General features: G+C 43.3%; 1 protein-coding gene across 17 annotated transcripts in view; it reads right to left on the bottom strand.

Annotated features, from left to right (window-relative positions):
- Positions 1-26,770, bottom strand: part of LOC128323669 (TGF-beta receptor type-2-like) — a 64,633-nt gene that overhangs the window by 19,120 nt on the left and 18,743 nt on the right. For all 17 annotated transcript variants that reach the window (XM_053247239.1, XM_053247254.1, XM_053247257.1 and 14 more), the window contains one exon: positions 25,645-26,077. In XM_053247239.1, the coding sequence (XP_053103214.1) occupies positions 25,645-25,696 (52 nt within the window). In that variant the 5' untranslated portion in view covers positions 25,697-26,077. The remainder of the gene's footprint in view (positions 1-25,644; positions 26,078-26,770) is intronic.

Raw genomic sequence — 26,770 nt, 5'->3', positions numbered from 1 at the left:
GCATGCATTTGAACCTGGCAATGGTGCATGTGTGCGTGTGTGCATGCATGCACGTGCATGCAACTAGTTGCTAGGTAAGTTCTGCCATTAGATTTTGAAGTTGAGATAAGCATGTTAAGACATAGCTGATATAACTAAAGGAAAGGGGCCATAACCCTTCCATAAAGACTGAAGATTGCTCTATACAAATTTCCTAGCAAATTACAGTTTGTTTTGGATTTGCTATTGTAGTATCCAGTTCAGAAGTGAAATGCAGGGCATAGCTATAACTGAACATGGGGTCAAATGTACCTGGGCCCTTGAGGGAAAGGGAGCCTGCGCTCGGAGTGATGGCTTGCTCTTTGCTCCTCCCTTCCCACCTCTCCCAAGAAGGTGGGGATACAGGGGAGAAGCAGCCCATCTTCACTCTGTCCTAGAGCCCACTCCAACCTTGTTCTGGTGAAATGCTCTTAGTTTTGTTGGCATCATGAACCCGAATGCTTGCTACTGCAAGCTTATGGGTCAAACTGAAAGATTTAACTGTTTTGAGAATTGCAGGAATAAGGCATTGCATGCAGGGGCATAGCTGGAGGGTGTGTGTGTGTTTGCCCCTGTCTCTGGGGGTCTCTCGGAATGAGGGAGATAATGAAGAAAATAGGCAGGGGTGGAGTAGGGGGGCCCTCAGGAACTAGGAGGCCCTGGTTCTTTGAAGCCATTCGCTTAGTGATAGCTACACCCTTGATTGCACGTCAGTGAATCAGCTAGAAACTTAAGTGATATTTGGGCTCTTGCCTATCTCCTACCCATTCAATTCAATTCAGTTGCAGAGAGCTGGTGAGTGTCTTTTCAGAAGTTCGGAAATCAGATCTAAATCCCTAGTTATGATTATCAAGTTCACTCTATTCTTTCAAACAATATTTTATTCCAGTACTAAGATTTGACCCTGTATTGTTCTGGGAACTCCTCTATTTCTGGCAAACAACAGCAAACCTCCCATCCCATTTCCTGAAGCATAGGAATTATATTTTGCACTACAAAAGAGATTATTCACATGCTTCCTGCCAAGGTGGGGAGTGTGGCAGTGGATAAAGGTGTATTACTGCATAGGCAACTATCATACTTCGGACACATTATGCGAAGACCCAGCTCCCTTGAGAAGTGCATATTACTGGGGAAAGTTGAAGGAAAGAGAAGAGGACGACCAGCAGCAAGGTGGATGGACTCGATTATGACAGCAATGAATGCACCACTGAGACCTTAAAGGCCAAGTTGAAGACAGATCATCCTGGAGAGAATCTTATCTATGTGGTCACGAAGAGTCGAGACCGACTTGAAGGCACTTAATCAATCAATCAATCACTGCATAGGCAATAGGGGCAATTGCCTACAGCAGCAAATCTTGGAGGAGCAGCAGAACTTGGGGCAGGGGGAAATTAAATCTTTTTAAAAAAACTTTTCAGCAGCAGCAGTGTGAGTCCTCATGGGCCTGCCCGCCTCCCAAATCCTGTCGGGTGCAGAAGGGCGCTGCCTGCCTGGATGGCGGCAGAGATGGAGGCAAGAGACCTCCTCACATGGGCCTGCTGTCGTCCCAAATGACAGAGGTCGACCTCCTGTCATTTGGGAGGAAGGCAAGCCTGTGGGAGGAGGTCTATTGCCTCCAGCTCTGCCACTGTCCAGGCAGGCAGTGCCTTGCTGCACCTGGCAGGATTTGGGAGGCAGGTGGGCCCACGAGGAGCTCTTGCCGCGGTCCCTGCTGTGTAGTGACAGTTTTTTAAGTTTTTAAAAAGAGCGAAGATTTAACTCTCCCCCGCCCGGCCGCCCAGCGACAAATCTTGGCTGCCTATGGGTGGCAAAAGGCTTAATCTGCCCCTGGCCGTGGAGGAGGCAGGGTTTCACCGACTCCCCCCCCCCAGCTGATCTTCTGCTGAATCTTTGGCACGCTGCTGCACGCCCCGTCTGTGCTGCTTAGGGCAGCACGGATCAGTGGAGGCCAGGACTCGTCCACCTGGCCTTTGAAAATCCCACAATGCATTGCACGATGCGTGTAGTGCATTGGTGGGCTCCCCCGGGAGTTGGATGCTCTACGTGCCTGATTCTGTGTCTGCTCAGACTGTGTGCAGCCCGAGCAGACACACAACTGTTTACCGGAGTAGAAGGGCGCGCTTGTGCCCTTCTACCCGAGTGAAACATTGGGTACAAAACAAGGGCTACCCAGGAGGGTGGTGTCAGGATCAAGGCCAATCCCAGCACTGCACATAAGCAGTCCTACCCAGGTAGGGCTTCCCGAACCTGCTCAGGGCTTCTTGTGGGCATAGCCTTAGTGTCCAAACAAATTCTGTGATTGGTGGATTCAGATTATCGACTATGTGTTTGTGTGTCAGTCACTTCACAATAATGTTGTATGGTGGTATAATGTATTGGCTACCATCAAACGCTGATGTCTTCAATTTATTCTTGGAGAATTCATCTTCATATTTAATTAGTTTCTAGTTAGTTCCAAGTTTTGCTTTTCCAACTTTTTTTGAAGTTTTTATTTTGATGTTTTGCATTTGCCTCAGCAACATCTGGAAAGCTTTTTGTAGAAGCGTATTGTTACTATAACTGCTTGTGCAGCTTTATTGCATTATCCAAGTATTAACATTGAAAGCATTCATCTGGGTTTAATTAGAGATAAGATGAATGATGTGGCAGTTAAACTACGAGCTAATAGTCCGGGGACACAAAGTCCTAATGGTACTTTTAGCGAGTTTCTTGCTCCAGTTTCCATTAATGAAGAAGCCTCACTCCTCCGCAAAAACTTGCCTTCCAAAACAGATAGCAAAATCACACAATGAACCTAGTTCATCATAATCTCCCACCAAAGGCTTTTGTAAATTAGTGGCAGAGTTATATCTGGATTTCATAAGTGGCTCATACTTTTTTCCCTCCCCACACTCTTCAAATTAAGATTCCAATCTTTTAATACTTAGAAGTACAAAAAAATTGCACTGATTTTAACATTTGCCTATGCAGTTAAAATTTGTAAATTGTTATATTTCATTCGATCCCACCTTCCTTTCATCATGGGACTGAGGCCCAGTGTACAGGATTCTAAGGCAATCACCCCTTCAGTCATGGACCAAATCCAAACCTAATTAGATTTATTAAGGTTGCAGCATCAAACCTATCATACCTTCAAACCATGCTCTGAGATTAACTATTGTACAGACACTGATTGACCAGAGTTGCCAAGACCAAAATGTTTAAAACCTGTAGATCAGATTTTACAGAGTGAATGTTGATGGTCCATCTCTATGCTTCTCAAAGGCTACAGGAGGCTGTTACACCCTCCTTCAATTCAAAACAATGGGTAAAGCAGCAAGTCCTCAGTGGCATTCCTCCAGAGAAACATCTTCCATTAAAATCTCCCAGTCTTCTCAATGTGCTGGTGGTTTGGAAACTTTGCAGGGGGAGTGGGACAGTTACTTTAACCTTTCCTACCCTAACACCTTGGTATTCTGCTGCTGGGTTGGGATTCTCACGTGTGTCTCATCTTGACCTGAAGTGGGTTGCACTAGTGGCACCACCAGAATTATGTTAGGGGGTTTTTTAAGGGAGCAAAAGGGAGAGGGGAGAGTATGCAAAAGAGGGAGGGGGCAGAAAACAGAGGAGGGACACAGGGGGAGAAAGATAGCCATATTCCGTAGCCAATTAAAGTTGGAGTGCAGATGAAGACTTCCCAAAAAGAAGAAATCATCAAACTGTCAAGACGCACACCAACATGTGTGTCTTGACAGTCTGGCGATTTCTTCTTATTGGAGCATTGTAACTATCAGGCAGCAGCGATATAGGAAGATGTGGAAAGGCATACTCTCATATAGCACAGGAGGTGGCAATGGTAAACCCCTCCTGTATTCTACCAAGTAAAACCACATGGCTCTGTGGTCTCCAGGAGTCAACACTGACTCGACAGAGTGACTTTACTTTATCTTTAACTATCAGGACCAGCATGATACTGAATACATCTCATATTTTTAGTGTGGGCCAGGCTCTACATATTGGGAGAGGTGAGCCATCTCATCTGTAATATCTGTATTTGTAGGCTGCTAGAAAAAGTGCAGTTCTGATCACAACAAATACCTGCTGGCTCCCTCCCCGTAGGTATCATTTGACAGTAATCTTTCTCCATGAGGTTGTGTTACCTGCATACACAACTGCATGGAGGAGGAGGCATTAGACAGTGGCAAGTGGCACTAAAACAGAAGTCCAAATTGGGTAAGTATGGATGGCCTATCCAATGACTGTATGTGCTCCAAGTTGTCCTCAGAGTGTTCCTAACCCACATGTTGTCTTAGCTTTCTTGCTTGTCTGTCTTCAATTTGGTTGACAGCTGTGTCTAATGACACATAGGCAAGGCAACTCCCTTTTAAAAAATATGCTTCTGGGATGGCTCAAACATTGTGGTGTTGATTCTTCCATGTGTATCCAATAATTCCCGGTCAGCATTTTTCTTCCTAATGTTCCTGTTTGGAAAACTAAGAAGAATGAAAAGACAGTGCAACATTTTCCCTCTAGAACTAAAAGCACACAATGATGAGGCGATGGCCTACATGCTAGAGCCGAAGGACAGGCCTTGAGGGACCATGGCTTGAGGAATGCATTTCTGTCAGCCTAGCCTCTTTGAGCAGGGGCATGGTCATTTATAACCCAGGGGGATTCAGATTTTGGATGCTTGTGTATCTAATAGGGTAACACTGTTGAAGCCTCAGTGATATAATTGCACTTCATACACCTTTCACATAGCTTGAACTTAAGGTCAAAATACAGCCTGTTTTGAAAGGTTAAAAGCATCTGATTGGGCCAGATATTAATGTGTGGCAGAATGAGGTGGTGAAAATGCACTGGACCACTTTGGACTGAAGGTGGAGGATATCATTTCTGAATGTTTCCAAGTAAAGAAATCCCAACAAGTAGACAACTAATACATCACAGACATATTTCTAGCTCAGCCCTGTCTTTATAAAAACACATAAAATAACAAACTGTCATTCTCTGCTATATTCTCTACCTGCAGTCTGAAATGGTATGGTTTACTGTACTACCTCATTACCTCATCATTCTGCTGCATGTATAGATCCAGCTTTGGAGGTAGGCACTCTCTGAGTTACAACACAAGCATTTGACTTACAAACATCCATCCAAAGATCCATAAGATATTGACATTAGGGAAGTCCCGCAACTTACAAATGCAAATGCACACATACAAACAAGTCATCACTCTTGGAACTATATGCATTCTGAGTTATGAACATCCGACTTCCAAAAGTTCATTTGTAACACAACTCTTTTGTAAATTGGGAACTTCCTGTATAGGCAGGTGGAACTCTCCAGAGCTTGTGAAGGGAGCTGGGTTTGGGAAGGCCATAGGCTGGGAAATTCCAACTGGCTGATTCCAATATATTTATCAGTTTCACTGCTTGCCAGCTTGTTTTTGGATAAAATCCAAGGTGCTGGTTTTAGCATTTAGAACCCTAAAAGGCCTGGAGTCAGGGTATCTCTGGAACTGCCTCTTCTCCTATGAACCAGTTCAGTTACTCCAATCCAGAGGTCTTTGTGTTATCTTGCCATCAGAGGCACACTAGGCCATGAAACTGAGGATCTTCTCAGTGGTGGGTACCAAGACTATGAAACAGCTTTCCCAGGAGGAATACCAGTCCTAATCACTGCCCATCCTTCCCACAAGGTTACTTTATGTAGGTCATTTGTTGATAGGGACACTTGGCTAGCTATCTTTGACTTCTTAGGAACATAGGAAGCTGCCTTATACCAAGTCAGCCGATTGGTCCATCTAGCTCAGTACTGTCTACATTGAATGGCAGTGGCTCTCCAGGGTTCCAGGCAGAAGTCTTTCCCAGTCCTACCTGGAGATGCCAGGATTAAATGCAAAGCAGATGCTCTATCACTGGCTACGGCCCCGGCCCCTTAACCAGGCCAAAATAATTTGACTAAGGGGCCCACATGATACCAACACTTCCTACTTCACATTAAGTGGTGTTTCTGCAAGGATCAGATCCCAAATTGTTTGCATTGTCCTCCTTTTTCCAAAGACCTACTTGTGCCTTTAGCTGCATCACTATTTAGTTCCCACTAAACTTACATTCACCTCTGCCTCTACAAACTGGAAGTTCCTCAATGCTTGTGCCAAATATAGTATTGAGGTTTATTGGATTAGACATCAGTGCTTTTCTATGGTCAGTGAACGCATGCAGTATGCATTTTGCAGGAATAATTGGACGATCTTTAAAGATAGGAAGATAGTTGATTTATTAACTTTGCCATCTTCAGTCTCCCCCAAGATAGGTATTTATATTACAATTACTGTGTAAATAATACTCTTAAACATTGTACAGAGTAAACTAATGTTTTTGAAGTGCATATGTAAGTTAGTTTACATGCAAATGATCCATGCATACTTTAACCACAATTTTGTAATCATAATTAGAATGGTTAAAGTGGAGTAAAGGATGGATGCTTCCCCGTTTTCAGTGTCTCTCTGTGTTTGAAAGATGGATTCTAAGCACAGTTTCTCTTATTTTTTCTTCACATGAAACACTTTGGCTGAGCAAGCTTCCTGTTGAGTTTCTGTGGTTATTTGTGCAATGAAGTTTTGTCCAGAAAGAATGCAACCCCTCTCTCTTTACAGTTCACTTAGGGTTGCCAGGTCCAGATGGTGAAAAATGTCATTATCCATCACCAAAAAAGTAGAAAGAGGATGCTTTTCACACACTCTCTCACACACACACATCCAAAAAGTATCAATTTTGCATCAAATTGTCATATGTTAACTAGTGTCATATATATGCATATTTTGATAGAAATTGGATAATTTGAGATAAATATAGCTCACCACTGTGAAGCTGATAACCAGGTGAGCAGTATGTCTGCTCAGTCTGTTCTCTAGGTGCAGAGTTCTCAAGAGGCCCCTGCTTCTTAACCGTAAATTCATCTCCTGGGCATTTTTCACACAGCAGGCTTTACAGTGAGTTTGAAGACGTCCCAGAGGACCGATGCAAAAAGTGGATTTTTTAACCCTGGATATAAATTGGACTACACTTTGACGTGCAATGAAAAACCTGAAGCGAGTATGAGATGCTCCCTGATAGCTCACAGGGACTTTGGGGTAAATCTGGCTGATATGTGAACACACACCCTCCATTCCGGCGGGGATGTAAGCTAAAAGCCCCGTGTGAAAAACGGCCTGGATAGGTTTACCACACACACAGTCCTCTGTCCTCCTCCCCCACAGATCACCCAGCCTGCTCTCCCCAGCCAGGCAAGCACCTTCACCTCTGGGCTCGAGGCAGGGCAGCCAGCTAGCTGCCGAGCCAGCCTCCTTGCATGCTGGTGCAGTGGTGCTCGCACGGTATCCCACTTGCTTGCTGTTCTCTACAACTACAAACATTTATATACAACTTTTCAACAGAAGGTTTCACAGTGGTTTTCAAAGAAAAAAATAAGATGCTCCCCTGTCCCCAAAAGGCTCACAGTCTAAAAAGGAACAAAAAGGAACACCAAGGAATGCTGTGCTGGGGTTAGATAGGGCCAGTTGCTCTCACCATGATAAACACACGAGATACACCACTTTGAAGGGTGCCTTTTTACTCAGCTAGCAGAGGTAGTTGCTAATTGAGTAAAATTAGTTAGCTAACTGCTAACTAAGTAAAGCGATCTAACTTCTAACTTCTCACTGCTGCCGCTGCCACATGAAGGAAGCAAGCTGCACCTGCTGGACCCACCCATCTGTGTACCTGTATCACATGGCTCTGCAACCTGTCACTGAATCAGAACCTCTCCTCTGGCTTCCCCAAAGGATGGATGGTCAGTAGATGCCAGCAGGGCAGGGGTGAGGAACCTTGGCCCTCCAGCCGTTTTTTTTTAACTACAACTCCCACCATCCCCAGCCACAATAATTGTGGGTGGGGATGATGGGAGTTGTAGTTCAACAACAGCTGGAGGGCCAAGGTTCCCCACTCCCTGCAGCAGGGGAAGGAACATAGGAACATAGGAAACTGCCATATACTGAGTCAGACCATTGGTCTATCTAGCTCAGTATTGTCTTCACAGACTGGCAGCGGCTTCTCCAAGGTTGCAGGCAGGAATCTCTCTCAGCCCTATTTTGGAGAAGCCAGGGAGGGAACTTGAAACCTTCTGCTCTTCCCAGAGCGGCTTCATCCCCTGAGGGGAATATCTTGCAGTGCTCACACATCAAGTCTCCCATTCAGATGCAGCCAGGGCAGACCCTATTTAGCTATGGGGACAAGTCATGCTTGCTACCACAAGACCATCTCAGACAGAGGAAGAGAAGCTACTCATGAGAGCAAAGTGTTCTGAGTGAACACGTTTCAGCTGCTCCCTAGAACTTTGGACACCACAACACAGGCAAAAAAGAAGAAGTTGCTCTGGAGTATAAGGAACTGTCTTTTGGTGTTCAATGCCCTCCTCCTTTAGGATTCTTATGACATGATCCCCAGTGTATTTGCCACCATTGTCAGTACAGAGGATCTGTGGCTTTCTCCCAAATGTGTTACTCATTCTTACAACATATTCTTTTAGTCTTTCTAGTACTTGTCCCTTTTCACTTAACAGGTATGTATATGTGTATCTAGAATAGTCACCAATGAAAGTAAGAACATATTTATTCCCTCCTGATGCATTAACTTGCATAGGTCCTCAAACATCACTATGAATCAGATCCGAAGGATGCTGTGTTTCTCTCTCTTTGCATGAAAGAAAAACAGGCCGTGTTGTCTTTGCTCTCATACAGCATGCACACTGTGATTCAGTGCTGCAGGGGCCTATTTGTAGACCCTTTACCAAATTCAGCTTTTACCAAATTCAACATATCATTTTGGCATTTCTATGGCCTAATCTTCTGGGCCACAAATTCAGACATCTTTTGTGTGTGCATTCCTTCACAGTTTTGGCCCTTTTCAGTCACACATTCTACTTCAAACAATCCATTCTCTTTGAAAACTGCTTTCATAAGTAATTCCTGTTTATGAATAATGAAACAGTGCCTTTCTTTAAATTTTACTTTGTAGCCCCTTTCTTTAGCATATTTTATGGACATCAGACTTGTTTCTAGAGCAGGCACATACAAAGCTTCTTCAATTTTTAATCCAATGGTTTCTCCTTTCTCCAATTTGCACAGCAACTGTGCAGATCCTTTCCCTTCTGCATATATCAGTTTTCCATCTGCCAAGTATACAGAGATTTTACAACTTGTATCTAGGTTTATACATCTCTCCTTTTCTCTAATCAGGTTGCTCGTAGCACCTGAGTCAATGTGAATGCCCCTGCTGCATTTCTCAGATTTGGCTTCCAAAATTTTATCTGTTCTTGCCAAGTATATCCTTTGCTTATTAGCGTTAGTCCCTGATTGCTTGTAAGTGCTGTACTCTGTGTTCCCAGATGACTCACTCTCTTTGCAACCTTGTTTTGCTTGCCTTTTGTCTGCAAACTCTTTATTCTTGGGACATTTATTCTGCAAGTGTTTGGAGCTTCCACAAATAAAGCATTTCTTATTTCTTTGCAAGGATCTAAATGCATTTCCTTCACTTTCCTTTGTTGCCTATCATCTCTTCTGCACAAATCAAAGTCCTATAAATAGTTAATTACAAATTGTAAGTCTGCATCCTCGACTTCCAAGGCACTAAGTCACACTATTAAAGTAATGTGGCAAACTATTCAACAACGATCCTATCAAAACTGCAACTGGCATGATTACTTCTTGAGCTTGCAGTTGCCTAGATATTTCTAACATTTCATTTATGTGCTTGGACAGACTTTCTCCTTCTAGAAGTCTTTTATTGCTCAATTTTCTTACTAGGTGCACTTTAGAAACCACTGACTTCTTTTTCTATAATCTCTTCAGAGTTTTCAACATATTCTTTGCATTTTCTTTTTCTCTTAGATGCACTAAGATTGGGTCACTCACTGCCAAATCGTTCCTGATGCCTTTTCATCTGCTCTGTCCCATTCTTTCTGCTCTTTTACTGCATCTGCAGGACGCTGGATGTGCAGAACTCTGCCAAGTCCATGACTCTTGAGGAGCATCTCCATCTTGAAAGACCAGAGCTCGTACTCATGACCTTGCAACTTTTCAATCATCTGGAATCTTTGTGCTGTCTCCATTTTCAAAGCTTTTCTTTTTGCTTTGTTTTCTATTTAACTCTCTGGGCTTTTCTCTTATTTACTAGCTTCTGGGCCAATAACCCTTTGTAGGGGAAGAATGGCAGCTCAGTCTCCAAACAGCAAAACTAAGCCAGTTTGGTGAGAAAGCAGCAAAGCAAGTGGTCTTGAGACAGTTCTTTAGTATTGTAGTGGCCAGTCTCCCCCTCTCTCTAAAGAGTTAATAGGAAGTGAACCTGTCTTGATTGACAGGCTGCTGACCTCCAGGGCTCAACCAATCAGTCCAACAGGTGGGTGGGACATGAGAGCTGCAGGGGAGAATTCTGGGAACAAGAAAGGAAGTCATGGCAGAGAGTGTGGACTAGCCTGAAGTCTGTGCTGGAGGATCAAAGAGGACATGCAGCAATGGAGTTTTGCTGCAGCAGGATGACTGTAGATCCTTGTGAAACAGGATTGCAGGAGGCTTGATTCTCATCAGGATCTTGGTGAGTTCAAAGGAACAGGAAGCCAAGGCTAGGGGCTTCTGAAGTTTAGGGCAGGAGAAAATGTTTTAGTAAGAATTTGCATTAGAATTTCTGTTTCTTTGGTGTGTGTGCTTTGCATTGTCCTAAATATCTGTTCTTTGCAACTGAGTAACTAAGAGTTCAAGGTGTGCTGCCCCGGAATCAGCAGTGTGTTTTTGAAGTATTATTGTAGCCAATTAAGTATTTTTAAGTGTTTTTAAGAAGCTAAAAGCCTCAGATGGAACCTGTCTGTAGTAGCTGAATAAAAGTGTTTTATTTGTTCTTTATCTTTTTCAAGTCTCCAAGGCTGGTTATTAACTCAGCAGGAGAAAAGCGGGGAGGCAGAAGGGGTATTTCTCTGGTGCAAAACGCATCTCAAAGAGAACTTGGTCAAATTAATAATTAGCTCCACATGCAGGCAAATGGATGGAAGGGAAAGGTTTTTCCTTAGTCTTGCCTCTTAGTAAAAAGGGGAGCAGATTTTTGCATTTGCCCAGTACTCAGCTATAAAGGGACCTTGGACTAAAGCACTCAATCCAATGGTCTGGTTCTAGGCAAGTGCCTGGTAGCAGCAGGAACCCACCAGAACTTGTGGGTTTACCAGAATCTTTTCTTAGCTTTTCTGAGTTTGGAAAGCTAAAGATTTTTAAACCAGCAAGTCTGGGTTTTAGAGCACAGGTCAGGGGTGACTCAGCACTAATGGTCTCCCTCTGTTGCAGAACTGGTTTAGACCAGTCAGGGAGATTATCCATTAACCTGGCCTGAGTCAGGAAAGGAATTTTCCACTACCCACAATCCGCTACAAGTATTGAAGAACTACAAGGATTTATTTAAAGAAAAGGTTACAAACGAATGTGAAAAAGCCTGCAGCTTAATTTCAGCTGTAGCTCATGGCTGAAGAGAGAGACCAAAACAAACAGCCATCTCTGGAGAGACAAAATGGAGACTAACACTGGAAGAACAGAGGGGAGGAGTCCAGCACTTTTATCCATGACCCTAACCCACCCACCCCCCGTGGTCACTATGAAACATTGCAGCTGAGAGCTGATGCTGCCAAGCTCCTAACAGAAACAACATCAGAAGGCAAAAACAACCCACCCACCCACATATTTTTGTGGGCATAATTCTAAGGAAAACAAACCTCATCATTCCAGATTGATAATGGTGACAACATTTTAAACACTCTACTCCAAATCTTTCTGAACTTTCAAATATCTTGGATGCCTTTCAAATGCTTTGGATCCAGGGATGTAACTGCAATTGATGGGGGGGGGGGCAGGGGAGACAAATGCCCCTGGGTGGGCCCATAAGGCAGGGGGGATCTGTTGGCTGGAAAACAGCCTGCTCTTTGCAGGCCACTCACTCAGGCCCAGTGCTTCCTTGCTGGCCCATCCCAGAGAGAACAGGCAGCCCCTTTAAGGCAGGCCTGTTCTTGGGCTGACATGAGACAGCACGATCATGTCATGCGACAGGGCCCAGCAGCCCCAACAGGTAGGTGCTGCCTGGAAAAGGCAAGTCAGTGATGGCATACATGTGCTTGCAGTATGCGGAAGTGTTGTGTCGCACATGCAGGCAGCAGGAAGGGCCACCTTCAATCTTGCTGAACCCCAGCTGATGGCTCCTGATCAGAGGACTCATCTCAGCATCTGTAGAGAGGACTCATCTCAAGGAGGAGGAGGTGTTGGGGAGCATCCCTTCTTCCTCTGTCTTGACTGGCTTGCTAGTGCTCAAGTTCAGCCCACCCCTCCCTCAGCCTGGCAGCCAGGTTCAACAGCAAGGGAAATGTTACCAAGCATCAGCAAGCCAAACATGATGAGGAGGGAGGGAGGTGTGCTGCCTGACACTTCTCCCTCTTGTGAAGCTGAGACAGAATTGAAGAGAGCTTCAATTAAAGGAGCTTGAAGATCCTTTCTGAGTCCTGCTCTTGTCAAAGAAAAGGGTACTACTTTTTTCTGTTCCCCCTCTCAGACACATACCTGTGTTTGATATGCAAACATTCCTTAGCAGCAACTGCACTCAGTTTATCCCCATATTCTGGTGTGAAATCTGGGGCTTATCTGGGAATCATAGTTTCCCATGGAAAAAGAGTGATTACGAGTGCGAGAGAACACACATGGATAAGAAAGATATTGATAATCTTCTATGAATATATGAGGCAAATGTAGTAGATATATGTTTTGAAAGTGTTTCTGAGCCAGCCAGTGGGGGCATTACAGTTGAGGCTGTGTCTATTCTACAGTCACACACACACACACACACACACACACACACGACAAAAGCATAGAATTTGGCATTGGGTCCAAAATTCAGCATCCTAAAAGTCTCGACTTTTATGTGATAGATCTGTCCTGAAGACGCAGGTCTCCTATTCTTTCTTTTCCCTGTAGAGTTGTAGATCTATCCAAGCAGATGGGAAGGAACAAAAAGGGCAATGTAAAGCAATCTAGTGTTATCCTTGGAACAGTAAACATGGCAGAAATGTTATCTGTGTCACATTTGAGCCACAGGGTTTGTGCTCTGTTTTAAGTGCAAATGGTTTGCTGGTGATTTAGATGAACTTCCTGGGGAGTGTTTGAAAATTTCTGGCAGGCATTCTATTTACCATCTGGTAGAAGGACTTTGATGAGCCAACAAAGAGATGTCAGAGAAAAGAAACTGCTATAATTCAGCAAAAGAGTTCTGTGGTCCACTAAGCTAAGCATTTTTTTCAGCCTTTTTATTATTTTTATTGCAGTGATGAATCCACTGCCTGCAAAAGGCTATAAATAACAAGAAGTGAGGGGGGGGGATTAATGGTTAATGTCCCTTCTTTCTTAATCACACAGTTTCAGTAACAATCTCCTTGCATCACATAAAATGGCCAACTGATACAATTTTAACCTGGATATATCTTTCAGCTAACTGAGATGTATCAAAAGATACTCTATAATTGATTAACTGGTTCACATTTCTTTTTCCTCTGTTAGTCCGTCAGTCATTTTGGTTGGTTGGTTTCTATACCACCCTTCCAAACATGGCTCAGGGCGGTTTATGCAGAGAATAAATAAATAAGATGGCTCCCTGTCCCCAAAGGGCTCACAATCTAAAAAGAAACATAAGATAGACACTAGCAACAGTCACTGGAGGTACTGTGCTGGGGGTGAATAGGGCCAGTTCCTCTCCTTCTGCTAAATAAAGAGAATCACCACGTTAAAAGGTGCCTCTTTGCCAAGTTAGCAGGGGTTTTAAAGTACTCCAAACAGCTTGTTTTCAGGCCATAAATGGATTTGCAAAACTCTGAGACAGTAGTCCTTCATATCTTCTAGCTGTACATTTAACATGTGCTTCTTTCTTTTATTTCAAATAATATCCCACCAAATACTGTATTCTTTGTGTGGTTTTCAGTTCATTCTGTATGTTTCTGGTAGGAAAACTTTTGACACCTTTTTATATTTTAAAAAAACCCTGATGTAATAGAATGCTCATACACATTCCAATTGCTGAGGAAGCAAAGCTTCCAGTCTGCTCACAAATACTGTGAGGGCAAGAAAAGTTGTCAGTCTGGGATTAAGGCCTGCAGTACTTGAGACAGGCATAGTTTTGTGGTGCACCCTTTGTGGGAAGAGATCCTAGGAGGAAGAACTAATGGGCAGACAGTTCAGAGGCAAGGTAGCCAAAGGAAGGGGAACCAAGTAGGCAATTAAGAAATGAGAAGTTGAGGAAAGGATAAGTAGAGAAGGAGGCAGCTTAGTGAAATGGGCAGATGAACCACAAGTGAGGCAAGTAGGAGTTAATGAGAGGTGTCTAAGTGAGGGAATAGGATCAATAGGCATAATGACTAGACACACAGTACTGCTGCATTGTGACTGCAACCCTGTGTCAGGATCTGCCAGCAACTAGAGACGGAGTCAGACAAGATCTCCTCATCAGAGCAGGGCCCCCCATATAAGCCCCAGCATGGATGAGGGGGAGACAGGGCATTTAAAGAACCTCTGAGACCATGTCCCAGAATGATATCCTACCTAGGGAACCTGTAGAATCACGGGACCCAATGTGCTCCAAATTGACTTGCTTTCCAACTCTGCCCCCGCCCAACCCCAATCACCACTGCAAGAATCAAGAGAGCAGCAAGCCTAAATATGTGGAAGGTCTCATGTTATATTGCTGGCTTCTCCAAGTAGGACTGGAGAAAGTTCCTGTCTAGAACTCTCGAGACTCACTTCCAGTCAGAGTAAACAATACTGACCTAGATGGACCAATGATCTGAGTTAGTTTAGGGTAGCTTCACCTGTACAGCCTGGAAGCTGTTGGATCAAAAGCTTCCATAGACCAGTTCCTAGCCTAACTACTTTCTGGATACCTCATCTCCCACTCAACATTGGGCCCTCTGACAGATGACCTGTCAGACAGCATGACTGCCTTGTCTGGAGGAATGGGGACAGTAAGGGCTAATAGGGTGCTATATTTTACACATTGATTTGAACTAGTCTGCTAATTTGAGAGCCAGTGTGGTGTAGTGGTTAGAGTGTTGGACCAGGACCAGGGAGACCTGAGTTCAAACCCCCATTCAGCCATGAAAATTACTGGGTGACCCTGGGCCAGTCATATCTCTCTCAGCCTAACCTACCTCACAGGGTTGTTGTGAGGATAAACGTAACCATGTGCACCACTCTGGACTCCTTGGAGGAAGTGCAGGATATAAATGTAAAAATAAAATAAAACAATAAAAAATAAATTTGGGGCTGCAAAGTGCCAGTGCAAAAAATATACCCTACTTCATGCAAACACACTGTACCTGTATTCATTTTAAAAGTGAACCTAGATACAGGCCTTTCAAATGCATGGTACAGATGGGAAGTGTACTACTGTACCTGCATTCAGCATAACATGTGGATGACAGTACCTGTGTACACTGTACACTCGTATGAGCACTGAATATAGTATGTGAATGGGCCTTTAGTTCTTCTGTCATTTGAGAAGAGCCTTGGTAGAGCCAGTATTTATGAAATTTCAAGGAGGATATTTAAGAAACTATTCCATTTGAAAGAAATAACGCAACTAAGGTGAAAGTCTTAGAGCTCTGACAGTTTTAAAAGAATGACTTTAAAAAACTAAACTAGGCTTGTGCCCGAAATGTTTCGGCGGCCATTGAAAAGGCTGCCGAAACGTTTCGGGTGTGGGGGCGGATTCGGCGCCGGCGGGGGTAGGGCTTTAAGGGCGGGGGAGAGTGTACTCACACACACCCCGCCGCGTTTCCCCCGCCGGCGCTCTCCGAATTTTAAGCCCCTCGGGGCAGCAGCGTTCCTCCATGCCGCCCCGTTCCCCCCGTCGGCCGGAAGTGGCTGGAAGTCCCGAGCGCGCATGTGCCCTTCGTGTGCGCGCGTGCGCGTGCACGGTGGGTGGGCGGGCGCACGATGGGCGCACGCGCGCTCGGGACTTCCGGCCACTTCCGGCCGACGGGGGGAACGGGGCGGCAGGGAGGAACGGGGCAGCAGGGAGGAACGCTGCCGCCCCAAGGGGCTTAAAATTCGGAGAGCGCTGGCGGGGGAAACGCGGCGGGGGGGTGAGTACACTTTCCCCTGCCCTTAAAGTCCTACCCCTGCCGGCACCGATAATTTTTCGTGCACATCCCTAAAATAAACTGTGATTTGACCATTAAGAGGGCTAGCTAGTGTGTTGCCAAAATCTTTGAATATAAAGTATTAAGTAACCCCAAATGTGACAATAAAGAGTTAGTGAATTTAATGCTATATTTACAATATAAAGTAAACCCAAACATTTTAAGGCACCAGTGTGGCCATGAAAACAGTCACATTCTGAGTCAATTCAGATATGAAAATGCAGGCCTGGTTGAGACATAACAGTTAACCATGGTTTAGTGCTATGAGAATGAGCAGCAGCAATTCTTCATGTATGAGGAAAGGAGAACGAAGGTTTCCACTATGTCTATGGTTTGAATTCCTGGCTTGTTTTAACCACAGTTAGAACAAAGCACTGTTTCCTGAGTTCTGACATGACAAGAAACCATGGTTAGTTCAAAAATATCAAGTTGTTCTAGTAAGAACTAATCAGCCTACTTTCCTTTCACCGTCTCTACATCTGGACTAAATTTGGTGCAAATTGAGGTCAACAAGTTAGATCTCTTGCGCCTCAAATGTTCATGTGTCTGCCATCTTGGATCAGGGTGGAGGTCATCATTACAAACTGCATCATTGAGTGAATGACCTTGTGTGTCATTCACTACAGCTGTTCCAAATTTGATTCAAATCAGTTAGACAGTCCTCAAGTTAGTGCACCTGTGCCTCAAAAGTTTACGCATCTGCCATCTTGGATTGGGGTGAGTGACATCATCACAAACTACACCATTGGGGCATCCCTGTGTGTCCATTCAGCTGTAGCAAATTTGGTTCAAATCAGTTAGACTGTCCACAAGTTAGTGCACTTGTGCCTCCAAAGTTTACGTGTCCACCATCTTGAATTTAGGTGGATGATATCATCACAATCTTGGCCGTTGAGATGTCCCTATGTATCCCTACAGCTGCAGCTAATTTGGTTCAAATCGGTTAAGCAGTTCACAAGTTAACCCACTTGTGCCTCGAAAGTTTGTGTCTGCCATCTTGAATAAGCTTGGATGACATCATCATGAGCTATGCCACTGAGGTGTCTGTGTGAGTCACTCACTGCAACTGTACTCAATTTGGTTCAAATAGGTTAGGCAGTCCACAAATTAGCTTGCTTGCATCTCAGATGTTCATGTGGCCACCATCTTGAATTGGAGTGAATGACATCACACACCATGCCATTTGGGCATCCCTATGTGTCCCTACATCTGTAGCAAATTTGGTTCAAATCGGTTAGGCGGTTCACAAGTTAGCCCAATTGCACCTCAAAAGTTTGCGCATCCGCCATCCTGGATCAGGGTGGACGACATCATCACAAACTATGCCATTGAGGAGTCCCTATGTGTCACTTACTGCAACTGTACCTAATTTGGTTTAAATTGGTTAGATGGTCCACAAATTTGCCCGCTTGCGCCTTAGATGTTCACGCGGCTGCCATCTTGGAGTGGATGACATCATCACACACCACACCCTTTGCACATCCCTATGTGTCCCTATATCTGTAGAAAATTTGGTTCAAATCGGTTAGGTGGTTCACAAGTTAGCTCACTTTAGCCTTAAAAGCTTATGCATCCACCATCTTTGATAGGGGTGGATGACATCATCACAAACTACACTGTTGATGTGTCCCTATGTATCCCTACTACTGTACCCGATTTGGTTCATATTGGTCCAGGCGTTGCAGAGTTGATAGCGGGGGGGACACACAGACACACACACAGAATGCCGGGTGATCTCATAAGCCTACTGGAAAGTAGGCTAAAAATGGAAGCATTCAGTATCACACCCACTCCCAGGCATAAAAGAGGAGGGAACACAAGCTCAAGGCTTTCCATAGCTCACAGCTCATGTAACTGTACATTTGAAATGGATTGTAATGTCTAGATGATGCACACACAAGATTCCTCATGGAGGAATCTGATGATCTGCTGCTATTTCGGAATAGCTACACACAATTACATACAAAGAAGTCAATCACATGGAAACTCTTACATGTGTGTGCTCCCATAGGAATTATGTCAAGAGGCAGCCTATAACTGCAAAAGGTTACAGTGAAAGTCACCTCATCTACTGTAAATAAGAAACAAACATTAATATTTCAAAACCACGTGGAGATCTTTGGATGCAATTAAATAAAGAAATGCAAAGTATAATTCTAAAGTGACACTTTGCAAGGAAATGGAAATTTGTCAGCTCTTTAATGATATCCATGTTTGTAAGCTTCCCTCCATTATTCACTTGCATCACAAACAATTTATTTTGTCCCACTTGCCTTGGTTTGTTTTTTGGGGAAGTGTACTGTTAGACCGCACATTTTGGTCGTGTGACAATAGCCACCATTCAAAAACCAACATGTTTTATTTGATCTTCCCATTCAGTCAATATTAAAGCTCTTCAACTGTTTATGGGCCTTATAATTAACTTGACGTATTTGTCTTCTAACTAATGATTTAATTAGATCTTGTGAGATTTACATATTGTGAAATTTCAGTGAGATGACACTTAATAAAAATCAAGATGAAAGTTCATGCTACTTTTAACATGTTTATATCTTGTCTCACCAGCAAAACAAGAAACAGCAGCAGCTGCTAAGAGCTCTGTGAATGACAGTCTCTACATTTATTTATATATATGATGTATTCAGAGAGTCTGAAGAATTCTTTACCAAGGGCCCTGGCTCTTGAGAAAACAAATGTTGTATTAGCAATTCCAAACTGAAGCTAATGAGTTTTTATAAGTTCAAAGGCTGACAGAATTATACTGAGATGAAGACTGAATTGTTAATACAAAATCTGCTTCCTCAACAGTCCTGACTATATGGGCTAAAAAATGCATCTGGTGTACAGTATAAACAACCCACTGAGTTGGTAAGCAGCAGCTCTTTGAGGGCAGTGGGATACAGTGATCTGGTCTTCATTTTCCTATGGAAAATATGAAATAATATTTATTACGGCAGGGGTTCTCAAACATGGCTCTCCAGATGTTGACGCCATAATGGCTTTTGGGCATTGTGGCTGGGGATGATGGGAATTGTAGTCAAACAACATCTGGAGAGCTAAGTTTGAGAACTCCTGTATTACACGATTTATATCACACCCTTTGGCCTTTGCTTAGTTACATTACTATCCCACTCTTCCTCCAAGGAGCTTAGGCCAGCCTGCCAGGTTCTTCCCCACCCCTCGATTTCATCCTCTCAACCACCCTGTAAGGTAGAGGTTAGGCTGAGAGCTAGTGAGTGGCCCAGGCTCACACCATGCACTTTATGACTGAATTTGCACCATTTGGATCTGGGTCTCCTCAATCTTAGTCTGACACTCTAGATAGCCAACTGGCTCTCAATATTCTTCATCACAGCAATACTCTAGAGCCAAAATGGCTTCAAAACTTTCAACACCCATCAGTATTATTAAAAAATCCCTGTTTTGAATACATATTGATAATTATTATAACTGAGCACTATCAAGTTTATTTGCTTCAGGCTCTTATTGCTGGATGGAAAGCCATAGGAGTTTCACCAAAAGTCAAACTATGTACTGAGTTTAAAACTGAGCTTGAAAAAGAAGATGTTTTCAAACCAAGTTTGAAAAAGAAACTTATGGATGGCTTTTCTTTCCAGTTTATCCAAACTGAAAAGAAAAGCCATCCATAAGTTTCTTTTTCAAACTTGGTTTGAAAACATTTAGAAAAGCCATCCATAAATTTGTTTTTCAAATTCTGTACAGGAAAAAAAGAGTTGGCATGTTGGTCCAGCTTGTAGGCACTCCTCAACAATCTTGAGTTGTTGCTTGTTCTTAGAATCATTCATTACTTGAGAGACGGAAAGATGCAAATATTAGCACCCATTAATTAAAGTCTGAATAAGTAAATATTATTGAAAACTTTGCTTATGAAACTTACAAAAGTCAAGAAACTCAGATTCTCTACTGGGGAAGTTGACAGAGCCAAACCTGAGAGATGAAAAGTTGGCAGAAAATATAACATCCATTTTCAAAATGATGCATTAAAATAAGACTAAAATAGTCTTATTTTAACACACATTTAGCAATTCCTATTGTAAAATGTGATTTAATCTTTGATTTGGATAGACATTTCTTATTTATTGTTCCAGCATAATAGTAATAGTGAGATGTATGTAAAATATAGCAAAATAGTTCTGACATACTTAAAAGTCAATAAGAAAAGTACTATACAGTGCCCAAGAGTACTGTTGACTTTAATGTAGTGTATTCTAAAGCAGTAATAAATTGTGAATGTTTCTAATGGATTAGCAAACTTTGCATTCATTTATTTTTTGCAGGAAGCTTTTATATACCCCCAAACCAGCATCTTTAAAAAATCGTCGCAACAAAAACTATAAATCACTTTTGCCTAGTAAAAAGCAAGGGTTTTTTTGTTCTTGTTTAAAAGTGAGATAGAGAACAGAAGCAATTTACAGTTGTCTAGCAACTCAAGCTATGATGGTAGGTGAGAAAAGGAAAGAAAGGAGAGGCTAAGAACACAAGTAACAAGAGCAAGTGTAGGTTTATGGTCATGTCCAGTGTGCACGCTATGAAAGATTCATCATAAAGGGAAGGGGAAGAGTGGCCTACCAATGGAGTAACACCCATAGACCACCTTCAAGTCTGAACCAAAACTGTGGACAATGATTGCCATTAGACAGAAAGGAAACACTATCACTGGTGATGTCATGAGGATATCAATTACTGAATGTCAAAAAAACATTGGTACTGGGGTGGAGCCCTGTGGATAAAGGGGGGGGGGGGGACAGAGGGGAACATAGTGAGTATGTCACTGAAGTCCTACTGAAATCAATTGGACTTACTTCTAATTTGTCTCATTGGTTTCCATGGTGCTTAGTCAGTCAGACCCAGAGAAAATATTTTTGATTTTTTTGGAAGGAATTTTTCCAGTGGGAAAAATGCAACATTTTCAGAATGATGAGTGAAACATTCTTTAAAGTAATGCCTTAAAATAATGTTGTTACAGTCCATTTCGCCACTGAAAAACTCTTGGTCCAAAATCCCAAAGTAGTAATGTTAGTGATGACAGCATTGCTACTGCATTTGTCTGGATTACTGAACCAGACCCTCCAAAATTTTCACAGATGACAATGGGAGAGGCTTGTAACACCTGGGTTCTATTAGCAAGTGTCCAAGCTTATTAGGGAACTTGCACTAGAAAATAGGGATAGCTGGAGCTGAACAGGCAACACTATTGGGACGTGATGATGGGAAAGTACCATCAAGAGAGACAGAATCCAGAGCAGGACTGTCCTTACGGCAAACAGGGTGACCACCCCGGGCCCCGCTCTTTTAACCCCTATTAGAATTAACTGGTAGGAGGCCCTGCACTGGCTGATCTGCCCCGGGCCCCGCACTCTGCCAGGGCTCTCTGACAGCCCTTATCCAGAGCATCTTCATCTGATCCAGACTAGGACTCTGCCAAACAGGTTGCTCCCAGAGGTGCACCTAGGTAATTTTGGAACCTGGACACAAAGGCCTTTTGCCTGCCCCCCACCACTACCGCTGCCATCACCGTCAGATAAGCTGCAATGCACTAATTTTTAGACCAGAATATGCTCAGGGAAAGCGGGAAACTCTTTTAAATTTTATTTTAGAATAGATTCTGAATAAGATACTTCCCACTGACTTGCAGAGAGATGCCACATTTTGTATGCTCAGCATTTGGAGGCCCCCGGGGCCTGCGGGGGACTGGACCTCTGTCCAGAAGTCCAGTCCAAAGAGCGCCACTGATTGCTCCTGCTCTGGAGACTGGGCCCTCCCAAACTGATGTCTCAGGACAAAGACCTGAGATCGGGTAACGAGTGGGCTTTAGCAGTATTAGCCTAGTTTCTGACCCACAATAGTTGGGGCATCTGCCCCAATCATGCCACTCCATTTGGACTAGAAGCAGTCTGCGGATTGGTGCAATCCCTGTGTCAACTGAGCATGTTAAGTGCACCTAACAGTCCCCAGCCTTCCTTTTGGAAGCTACCCAAAACCCTTTCCTGAGAAATGCCTGCACTTCTTTAGAAAAGGCTGGGTCTCACTTTGGTAATCCTATCCTGAAAGAAAGATAAACAAAATATTGAATGTGTGGTGGAGGGAAAGCAACTCACAAGCTATCTTCCTGTGCATCTGGTGAGAATATTCCACAGTATTTTCCAGTAACCCCTGGAAAGATGCCTATTCATAAATTAAAAGCATAACAGAAATTAAAGTACCAAAGGCTTCAGTGGTCTAACTTCTGCAATTGCTTCTTCTATGTATGTATCCATGCTTTGAACAAGTCTGAACTGACTACATGTTTGCTGGATACATATCCTCTTATCCTTTCATGAAACAGTGACCTATGTTCAGGACATTTCAAACATGAGGAAAATTGTTCTGTATTGTATTAGCATGTGTGGAACTGTGGCTAGTATGCCGGACTAGGCTGTCAAAAACCTGGGCTCAAATCCTCTCCCAGACACAGAGTCACTGGCTGACATCCAGAGCAATGGACCGCTTGGGGAAGGACTTCACGCTTGCACAAAACTGTTGCACTAGCTAGTTGTGCTAGGTCTAGAGCTTGTGCTCCAGACTAGTGTTGCAAAACTGTGGCACCCCTGATTTATTCCAGTGGGAACCTTTGTGCTAGAGAGCTGTAGTGCAACAGCGCTCTTGAACAACCCCAGTTTTTAGTGCAACTAAGCCATCCTCTTGTGCTGGCGCCACAGTGCTCGTTTCACGTGCGGTTCCTTGTGCTGGATGTCGGCCAGTGTGTGACTTTAGCAAGCAATTTCTCAGAACCAATTCTCTGTCTGCAAAGAAGAAACCGCAGGGTCCTTCTTGACCAGTTATTGTGAGTGTGAAGAGATTAAGGATTGTGAAAGATTACATGTTGAAAAGTGAATTATAGGTGGCCCTTGTTATCTGCAGACTGCATGTCTGTGGTTTTGTGTATCCGTAACTGGGTCTTAGATACCCAGTTTCATTATCCACAGTTTTAAGTGGCTGAAAATGACACATAAATGACTTCGCATATCATTTCTGGCCATTTTCCAGCAGAGAGCCATTTTGTGCCTCTCTAAGAAAAACTGGTGAATATTTGACCATTTGGGGGCTTTTGGGGGAGCATTGCTGGAGAGCTGGACAATAAGATACTGTCTTTTCCTTCTCTTATTTCTTTTGCCCCGCCCTCTTTTTTGGGTTAGGAATCTAACCCCCGCATTTCCATTGACTCAAAGTTTCATTATTTGTGGATTCCGTATTCGCACCTGTAGGCAAGAATGGAACCCCTGATGGCCACCTGTATTTATATTTTTTAACTAGCTAGTTGTCTATGTGTGTGTGTGAATTGACTGCACCTATCTTTCATATTGTATATTTTCATTCCCGTTTTCTATCAGCTATGGAACCACTGAAATCAAAGGGAAATTCTGTTGCTCATAAAATGGAGCTCCCAGACTAAATGACTAAATGGAGAAAATGCCAAGTTAAATATCCCTTTTCTATTTAGTTAGTGGCATGACCTGAAAGTAGACTTACAATGCAACCCTAACGTATTTACTCAGAAGTATCCACTGAGATCCACTGAGCAAAGTGCGCTTAATTCCTGATAGGTGTGTTGGATTGCTCTGTTAGCCATGTTGGAGGGCATGATCCATCGCGAGGGAAGTGCTTTAAATCTCATTTAATTCATTGGGGGAGATTTATGCAAGTCCTTAAATTATCTCATTTAAACCAATGGAATTTAAAAGTGTGTCACTTTGCATGGTGTGTGCCCAAGGTTTTAATCTAAACACAGATGCCACCGCCTAGAGATGTACATATCAGGCAGTATAAAATATGATAAATAGGTTCATTGCATCCAATCCCCATACAATAGACTGTGGAAATAGAGGAGTCAACAGAACTGGTGCTGGGCAAAACCACATAGGACATGGCACCGCTTTCTTCTTTTTTGCATGCCACTTTCCTGTCCTTCGGGTTCAGCATCAAACTGGCGACAGAGGAAGTTCCGTACAGACAATTTCCTTCGATAAAGGAAACTCTTGTCTCTCTAAGGTAGCTTCCAGTTCCCACCCTCTCTTGCGCTGGTGGAATTTTTTTCTATGGGGAAGGGCTCAGAAGCAACGCATATGCTTTGAATGCAGAACGGTCAGTCCTGATGTCTTCACTTAAAAATATCTCATCATGTAACAAGGCTGGAGAAAACCTCTCTCTAAGCCTCTCCAGCACTGCTGCTAGTTGCAGTAGACTATACTGAATGAGGGCCATTTACAGTCTTAAGGACAGCTTCATATATGCAATAGCTTGCCACCCTTCTGGGTGTGCAATTCAACATTACAGCAGAAGTGTAGTATGTCATTTGAGCATTGCCATGTTGACCTCTGGTCTGCGGATTGGACGAATGGGGACCAGCAGTGCAGGGTTTGCCAGCATTAGTCCTGCATGGCTTGCAGGTGTTGAGTGCATTGAATTGGCAAAACGGGTGCCAGGAAAATCCTCCATCTGTAAATGCCCTAATAATTTCATTGAATTACACAGAATCCATTTTGAGTGGAAATGGTGTGTATCGGGAAAATAAACAAATTCCATATAAAGACATATACGCAGATGCTGCAGGCTGTATGCTATATATATGAAAGAGAAGAACAAGTGACTTGTACATGGCATCTGTGTTTATCCTTTCCAATTATAAAGCAGTATGAAGACTAAAACAAGATAATTTGCGGCATGGTGGGACACATTTTCAAACCCCGGCATGGGAGCTGTATCTTCAGTGTTAGCAGACCATTATAGAAACATAAACAACAGAGAGTATATAACAAAGAATGTTTTGCTTCTGCATCAAACTGCCTTGAGAATAGCTAACTGTAGCTACAGAGAGCCTTCTTTCCCTTTCTTACCTTTAGCAGTTTAATTAGTTCTGCACTTAATATTGTATGAGCGTGTGCAAAGGTGACAAGAGTGAGCGATACTGCAGCCCTAAAACCCTCCAGAAATCATAGCATCCAGAAATCACACCGTTCAGCCATGTATCTCAGCTCATGTCAGTACACTTATACTGTATATATAAATAAGACAAATGCAAAAACAAACAACACTTCCTCATGCAACATTATTGACCTGTGCATGCATTGGTGACTGCAAATACTATGATGTCTGTACTGTAAGCAGCTCTGAGAAGCTACCGAAGCGAACATCTACCGTTTGCTATTACAAAGTACAGACTGGAGTTTCAAGCGAGAGTTACTGCCACAGTTTTATACCAAATTCCCAGGCATTTCCTATCCTCCAGCTAGTCAGCAGCAGCAGGAGGAAAGGAGTTGGGAGAGGGGTCGGTGGGGAGGGAAACCCTCGCTTCTGACTTTGCACAGTCTAAGCAGAAGCCTTTTCTTTACTCACAGAGCGACAACAGCAGTAGCAGAATCCGCGTGAGGCTCCTCCAGCAACCCATTTTCTGGATCCTGCCAGCAACCGAATCCCAGCTTCACAGTTCTGATCAGTTCATCCTCCGCCAGCCAGTCCAAAGCTTGTGGGGCTCCTGGCTAAAATTGCAGGGGAGGCAGATCCAGCTGTTTCAAATCCAGCTGTGTGTGTGTGTGTGTGTGGGGTCCCGCCCAGGAACTGAAGTTTATGAGCAGGCTAAGCCTGACTCTCTGAACACACACAAATATGGGAGGGGGAGGAGGGGGAAGAAAATGCTGGCAGGGAGAGCAGGGCTGGATAGCACAATGACAACAATGCTAAGTTGCTTCAAAGCCCCCATTCTGTCCAAAGTTGTTGGAAGAGCTCCGAATTTTAACAGGTTTGCTAGATTAGATGCAAAACCTTTCCCCTGTAAACAGAATGATAAAATACTTAACAGAGTACAGTAGCTACTACTCCCCTCTCCTATCCCTTTCTTTTAGATATTACTGCAATATATTGCCATTTGAAAAAAAATCAAAATGTGAACTGCAGGACTACAGCTATGCATTTATTATTTTCAGCCACTTGTCATGACCATCACCACATTTGTTTGATACAGTTTTAAAATGGTTAAGACGTTGCTGAAATGTTAAAACTGGCACATGTAGGACACAATACTATACATGGGCCAGCACAGAGAAAGTGTGGAGGAGGAGCTAGTGTGGTCCAGAGAACAGTGTGACTTTGGGCTGGAAGAACCTCTTCTTGACCATACTGGCGTTGCCTCATGTTCCCTGTTCTGTACACTCTCTGTTGTGGACTCATTGTGCAATCTTAAGAGAATCACTATTTTCCAGAATCCATTCTCCTCCTGTAAAATATTAACTATGGCCTCTTTCACCTGAGAGGGCAAGTGAGGGTCCCATGGGATTAGTTTACTCTATTTCCTTTCCATTATCTATTTTAGTTTGCAATGTTTAATGTAATTTTTGATTGTAATTTTCAATGTTACCTTATTTACATGTCATTGTACACCACCCAGAGTCTTTGGAGTAGGTGGTATATTAAATGCTTCTAATAAATAAATAAATAAATAAATAAATTAGTGTTGTCATATGCT

The sequence above is a fragment of the Hemicordylus capensis genome, chromosome 1, assembly GCF_027244095.1.
Source record: "Hemicordylus capensis ecotype Gifberg chromosome 1, rHemCap1.1.pri, whole genome shotgun sequence".
Taxonomy (NCBI): domain Eukaryota; kingdom Metazoa; phylum Chordata; class Lepidosauria; order Squamata; family Cordylidae; genus Hemicordylus; species Hemicordylus capensis.
Note: the sequence above shows the minus strand (reverse complement) of the source record. Positions and strands in the feature narration are given on the sequence as shown.